The sequence below is a fragment of the Cucurbita maxima genome, unplaced genomic scaffold (genome assembly GCF_002738345.1).
Source record: "Cucurbita maxima cultivar Rimu unplaced genomic scaffold, Cmax_1.0 Cma_Scf00008, whole genome shotgun sequence".
Taxonomy (NCBI): domain Eukaryota; kingdom Viridiplantae; phylum Streptophyta; class Magnoliopsida; order Cucurbitales; family Cucurbitaceae; genus Cucurbita; species Cucurbita maxima.
This window is the reverse complement of record NW_019272024.1, coordinates 1,188-8,294: the sequence shown is the minus strand read 5'-3', so window position 1 is coordinate 8,294 and position 7,107 is coordinate 1,188. Positions and strand designations below refer to the sequence as shown.

At 36.3% G+C, this 7,107-nt stretch overlaps 1 protein-coding gene across 1 annotated transcript in view; it reads left to right on the top strand.

Annotated features, from left to right (window-relative positions):
- The window catches only part of LOC111482754 (probable cytosolic oligopeptidase A), a 16,820-nt gene extending 11,327 nt beyond the window's left edge, over positions 1–5,493 (top strand). The window contains exons 12-17 of the mRNA XM_023128682.1: positions 237–354; positions 2,924–3,083; positions 3,195–3,226; positions 4,430–4,495; positions 4,899–4,970; positions 5,249–5,493. Coding sequence (XP_022984450.1) covers positions 237–354; positions 2,924–3,083; positions 3,195–3,226; positions 4,430–4,495; positions 4,899–4,970; positions 5,249–5,335 — 535 coding nt within the window. The 3' untranslated portion in view covers positions 5,336–5,493. The remainder of the gene's footprint in view (positions 1–236; positions 355–2,923; positions 3,084–3,194; positions 3,227–4,429; positions 4,496–4,898; positions 4,971–5,248) is intronic.
- The last annotated feature ends 1,614 nt before the right edge of the window (positions 5,494–7,107 follow it).

Here is a 7,107-nt window from a genome sequence, read left to right as displayed (position 1 = left end):
AGTTTTCTTTTTTTTTTTTTTTTTTTCCTTTTTGTAGTTCCTTTAAATTGTATTTTATCTTCTCTTTTGTGACTTCATATTGTGAATATCCTGAATGATATTGTTTCTAGTTAAAAAATAAAAAGCACTAACGTGCTCAATAGCTTAAATTTTTGCCATTCCAATATAGTGTGATCTTTCTATTTCTCTTCGGCTGATTAACTGATCCATTGTTATGAACCTTATAACTTCTGTAGAGAGACTTTGATGAGCATTGCGAAGCACTATGAAACGGGGGAAAGCCTCCCTGAAGAAGTTTACTTCAAACTTCTTACAGCTAGGACATTTCGTGCAGGTTCCTTGAGTCTTCGTCAGGTCAGTAATGTTTTAGGTATTGTATCATTTTTTTATGGCCCTTGCTTTTGTCTTGTATATTTTTGGTTTTATTACATGGACAACATAGTTTGCTTGTTTCTTTTAGTCATATGTTTAGTTCATTTCATTGTGTTCTTTCCTGCTCAAGTTTTCATTTTTACCATGTTACCACTATTTTGCATGTGCAACTTCGCTCATGTATTCATTTTTATGCGACTGGTCTTCCCTTTCGATCATCCTTTTTCTGAACTAAGGCTTTGGCTACGACTTTCCATCGTCTATTATATGGTTTTTGTATGCCATCTTCGTGTCCTTTTCCACCTTCCTTGCGTCTGTGCTTGCTTCTATATTTTTCTTTGTTGTTTTTGCTGGCTTCCACATCTTTGCTCATGATTCCATGGATTAGCATGCAGGGTCTGACTAAGAATCTGTATGGGTTTTTTTTGCTCAATTTCACTTTTCTGGGTGAATTCTTGATTTTATTGAATTTTATTCGCATGATATACCAGAGAAACTAATTTTTTCAACACACGTTTGTCGTCTTTCATCCCCCAATTCTATCATCTATCTTCCAATCGATTGCCTGCATCGGTTCAAAGTTTTTGGCCTTGAGAATTCTAAGCGTCTCCAAATGGAGAACGCATCATCATTGATGGTAAAAGAAATCCAGACTTCTTGTGGTTTATTATGCTTTATGTTTCTTCAACAAGATTGGTAGGATTGAATAGATTGTCTAGGTTGTGTTTATGTGTTTACCCCGGGAGGGTGAGAGGAGGGGAGGATGGTATCATCGAATTGTAGATGAATTATAGATGAGTTAGGAACATGTAAGTTGTAAGGATTCCTCTAGATAACAACGCAAGACAACAGTGGGCTGGCCACTATACTGTTTATTTAATTATTTTTATTTTTATAATAAAAATGAAAAACTGTTTCATTGAGAGGAAAGAAATGAATACAACGACATACAAAAGGAATGCCTACAAAAGGGCTCTAGTCAAGTAAAATGAAACTAAGAGTGTAATTACAAAAAGGCTTGGTCATCGAACCCTGAGAGGAACATAGAATATAAAAAAGGATCATACATCGCGTGAAACCTTTCTCAAACCCGAAAGATCCTATCATTTCTTTCATACTATAGATTCTACAAAATAGCGATCACCCTAGCCTGCCACAAAAGGAGCCCTTTCTTACAGAGAGGAAAATGGAGAAGAAGATCCTCGATGGTCTCCCTGCAACTCTGAAAGTTGGTAAAACAAAAATTGAACCCTTCAAAGAAGCTACTCCAAATGACAGTCTGGCAAAATCATTACTCCAAAAAAAGATGATCAAGACCTTTGTTGTCCTCCTATACAAAATACATACAAATGACTCAAACGCCGTGGACTCCTAGCCAATATTCTATGGAAGGTGTTAACTCTTCAATGTAAAACCACGCATATGATGTTTCTTTGACCACGAATATGAAAAGGAAACGGATCAGTGTGTATTTTTGTCCAAGGACCCTAAGTTGCTAAAAACCTTAATTTGTTGTTTATAATGATGAAAAATTGGTGTTGGAGATGCATGCCCAATTCACGGAAGCTGATGTTGTCCGTAAAGAAGTTTCAAGATTTTTCTAAAGAAGTTAGTAGCAAATCCATCTGGGTTTAGGGGACTTATCTGTACCAAGTTCGTTGACAGAATGCCAAAGCTTCTCTTCAGTTAAATTTATGCAACGTTAGGATGGAAGAAACTAATATTTCATCACCCTTATTCAGCCTTTTGTGCATGCGTTTCTGCTGTCATAATGCTTCTTCCTCAGCTAATTGGGAGGGACAGAAGCGGCTCTTTGATAGAAGTTTGGAGCTGTTTGTGACTTGGCTATAAAGGGCCGGCATTCTCTAAGAGTCAATCCTGCAGACTTCTTGGCACCTTTTGAGTTTCAGGTTTTCCACGTAATGTTAAAACAGATATTAGTACGCTTCTTTGTGGTTTGCATTTGAAAGCTTGAACCCTTTGGAGGTTTGTGGGTTGTGCTTTATTCTGAGAAGTTGGAGGTACGTGGTTTGTGTTTTATTTTGAGAAGTTGGGTTGGTAAAAAACAAGAGACTCTTTCAAACAGACAAAAGAGAACAAGAAATTTGGAATTTTGTAGTTTTTGCATCTCTTTCTTGAATATTCTTCTCAATACTCCTTGTGGGTGGTGTCTTATTAGCATCATGACCAATATCACAAGGGATCTCTTTTTTAGAGACAGTAGCACGAGTTTTTTTCACTATTTCTTTTGCCTATTGGGCCCCTCTTTCTTTAAACTCCATAGACAATGTAGAGGGAGTTTTTTTTTTTTTTTTTTGCACACTTCTGTGATTTTTTTTAATGAAGCGTATAATTTCATACAACCCTGCCTTTCTTGGTGGGGGAGGTACACTTCTTTATTTGTTATTATTATTTTTTTAATATTCTCCTTAACGACATGCTTCTTATCATAAAAGGAAAAGATACAGGTTTGATGATTGCAAGCACACGTGAATGTGGCAACAAAACAACAAACAATTTTGATTCTCCTGCTGGCTATTGTAATTTGCAGCTTAGGTTTGCAAGTGTTGATTTGGAGCTTCACACTAAATATGTTCCTGGTGAGCCTGAGTTGATCTATGCGGTTGACCAAAGAGTGTGCAAAAAAACACAAGTGCTACCTCCTTTAGCAGATGATAAATTCCTGTGTAGTTTCAGCCATATTTTTGCAGGTTCGTCTTTGAACGTTTATCAAATATTTGGTATAAAAGCTCCTCCATTCCATTTGATTCCTATATTATAAAGTAGTCATGAACTTCTGTTCTTGTTCTTCTTTCCTTTAGGTGGATATGCCGCAGGATATTACAGTTATAAGGTATGCCTTTTTCACAAGCCGTGTCTTTCATTTATGACTTTATTGTGTTGCAAAGCAGCATTCTGGATTGACTATTTGTTTTGCAGGATATTTATATCAATTTATGGAGGAAGTTAACTATCAATATTGATTATTTTGCAACTATGCATAAATGTTTTGAGAACAACTTTCATAGTAGTTAATCCAAAAATATTTTAACTGTTTATTATTGTTGAAAATTGGGGACTTCTAAACAGCTCCCTTATTTATAATGGTAGTCAATTACATATATACATACTCTTGAAAGTTTTAGTCTTGCAGAAGAATACGAGAATCTTGTACCGCATTTTCCATATTGTCTGAAATGCTTCATGGAGGGCCATTTTTTGTCCTTGTATAAAATTACTTGTTTTATCCTCCTGTCCTAACACTTTAAGCTGGCAATGGAGCTATTGCTTAGGACTTCTGTATGGGTGTTCTGTGGAGCTAACTGTCCCAAAAAGTTGAACTCCTTATTTGGTCACTCGTTTGGGTGGGATCAATATATGACATTCCTCCCGTCAGCCTCTCTCTCTCTTTTTAATTTTAATTTTATTTTTAATCTAATACTAAGGATAAAACGTTCCAGACAAATCTTCAAAAGGAGTAAGGAAGGAAAGATGCCAAAGGAAAACAAAGAAGCCTAGGAAGATTGAATAAAAGCCCCCCAAGCGATACAAATATCACATTGGGAATAATTTTCAAAAAACAATGCTTCTATGTTTTCTCATTGCTTTTATGCTCTCTCTTGTGGAGGGCTATGCCTCTGAAAGTACTATAGAGGATACTACTGCTCGTCATCCGTCCTACCTTAAAGTTTTATTCTTGTAAAGCCATGTTTATCAAAATGTTTCTCAATGTTCAAAATATTTTCTTTGACCACGTTTTTTTAATCATTTTGTTAGACACGTGGGTGAAGGTTGTGAGATAGGGCCATTGTGTCATAGACGATCTTAAGTTTAAGTTGGCTGTCTTGCTTGTGGGCAAGTGCAAGTGTTGCACCACTGCGTCGTAAATCACGTTTAGCAAGTGCACTTCATAAGTTTATATTTATTACTTTTTATTACAATGAGAAATTTTACAATCCATTCTAATCTTGCTGTAAAGTGTTCGAATGACTGGAACTCTTTTCCGATCTAATGTTTTCTCCCTTTAAATCCTACTCTAACAATTGATGTGTTGCAGTGGGCGGAGGTTTTGTCGGCAGATGCCTTTTCTGCATTTGAGGATGCTGGGTTGAATGATAGCAAGGTATGTTGGAATGTGTTTGTCATTATTGTTGACCTTGTTCTTGAATTTTATGTTTACTTATCGAGTATCCTATCTACGTTGGGCTTACCTTCATGGAGATTGGTTAAATGCGGGCTTGTCTTCATGGAGATTGGTTAATTGCGGGCTTGTCTTCATGGAGATTGGTTAAATGCTTTACTTCAACATCTACTATAGTCTTAGAGCTTGAGGTTTGCCACGTTACATGAATGGACACTATTGTGCAGCATGCCTGATTAAACAAGCAAAATGAGTTAACCTCAAGTGGGCCCATGCCTAATTAGCTTTTTTGGGGCATAATGCTTGTGCCTCGATTAATTTTTCTTTTTGTTTGCATTTCTGATTCTCTATTTTCTTTCTCCATTTTTTTTTCTTTCATCTATAGGCTGTAAAGGAAACTGGTCATAGATTCCGAGAAACCATTCTTGCTCTTGGAGGGGGAAGAGCTCCATTGGAGGTGAGATAGTTCAATTTAATTTCTGTTGGAAGTAATCATTATTGAAGTTTGCCAGAATTGATGTTTTTATATGTTAGAAACAAACTAATCCTAGTTCGATCTAATATCTTCTAGCAAATTCATATTAATTTGGCCTATGAAGTTGTCCTATTCAAACTAACCACAAAATTTCCCTTTCTCAGTTAATATACATTCTTAATAAATTACAGTTATTGTCGAAGAAAAGGATCTTTAAGATGTGGTCAATGTTGACTAACTGAACGGTGTCTATTATTTAGGTTTTTGTTGAATTTCGAGGGCGGGAACCTTCACCAGAACCACTGCTCCGGCACAGTGGCCTTTTGCCTGGCTCAGCGGCTGCATGATTTTCACTTGATTAGTTATGTTTGATGGTGAGACTGCTTTCCATTGAATACCGTTATATAAATAGTTGGTGCTTTCATTTCTGTTTGGGCAATTCTTGTTTTATTCTGAGATGAAAAAAACTGTCACTATTCTACAAATTTCTATTTTTTTTTTTTATAAATATATATTTTTCTTTTGAGAGTATTTATGTCAAATTATCCCAGTCCATTCCACTCACATTTTCTAGTTCATAAAAAATTTGATATTATTATTATTTTTTGCATGGTTCTTTCGTGTTGAAGTTTGATAAGCGGGGGATTGACTTATTTCAAACCATCAAATGCTAACCTCTTTGAATTTGTTAATTACGTTATTTTCACTTATTATTCCTTCAGTTGAAGTTGATCAAAGCCCATACATCTAACATAAAAATAACACAATAAAAGAAAGTGGGAAGGAGGATGTTATGAGCATGACGTGTGCTTTAGTTAGCTACTACATCTCTCAGGTTTTAACATCATGCAGAGAGCATTCGAGTTACCAAACAATGCAATTAGTCGTGAACTAAAAAACCGTACTCTAGCAAACACTACTTTCAAGCCTAGGCGAAAGAAAGAACGGCAGCAAAAAGGGAATAGTTTGTATTGGTACTTTCAAGCCTAAGAAGCAGAAGTCCTCATTATTATATCTCAAATAAATGGTTTTGTATGGGAAATGGTTGACTTAATGGTTTTCTATAGGTTTGTGAAGGATAGTTGTTGTTGGTTGAGTCTTTCCTGACTGTGAAGGAATAAGTCAACTGTCAAGCTATTTCTTCTTTCACTGTAAAGGTTCCGGTTCCGGTTTGTTTCAAAGCTGCTAATTCATGGATTCTTTCAAACACAGTAAAAGGATAGGTGTAGGATTTCATTCATTGAATCGACTAGAAAGGAATATCTTCTTCCATTCTCGTCAGGTTCTTCAACTTGACCTCGTGAAGGAAAAGGTTTGAGGTTCAGTCTGATTTTCTTTACTCTCCTGTAAAGAGGTGATTGAGCTGATCGATCTTTCTTTCTCTTCGTTTACAGTTAATAGGTTCCGGAATAGAGTATAAGGAGATTGAGCTGATCTTTCATTTTCTTCGTTNTTTACTGTGTTTGAAGGGAAAGTCAATGAATTAGCTACTTGACCTATTTACCTCGTTCAAGAGTGAAATCAGTCTAATTAATCTTTCGTCTTTCCTCTCCCTTCTTTCATGAATTTATTACTCTCCTATAAAGTTCAGGTTCATGAGTGAAGTTCGGAAACAAACTCTAATTCATCGAGAGTTGAGTCTTGACTTGCTTGAAGGTGCAGGAGAAAGATCAGTGAAAGAAGGAAAAGGCAATTCAATTGCCGAGTGGTTGAAGCTCGAGACAAAGAAATGATGACTGACTCCTCTCTTTGACAGTGAAAGAATAAATAGGAAAGAGACTAAATGAATTAGCGCCTTTACCTCCTTCAATCAGCGAGAGGAAAGAAAAGAGAACGAGTGAAAAAGAGAAAGATCAGATTCGAGACACACCTTGTTTACTGTTCTAGAATCAATAGGAAAAGGAGAAAGAGTTCCGGCCGGAGTTCACTCTCATTCATCTTTAGTTGAGTCTTGACTGACTGTTCAGTCTCATTAATCTTTTGTCTTTCCTTTCTTACCGGAGAGTACTAGAGTGAAAGCAAGAAAGGAGAAAGATCAGTGTTTGAATAACTCACAATAACTGCACAAGGGAATAGAGGTTGTTCAGGAGCGACGAAGCCACTCGACCGATAGGGAGAG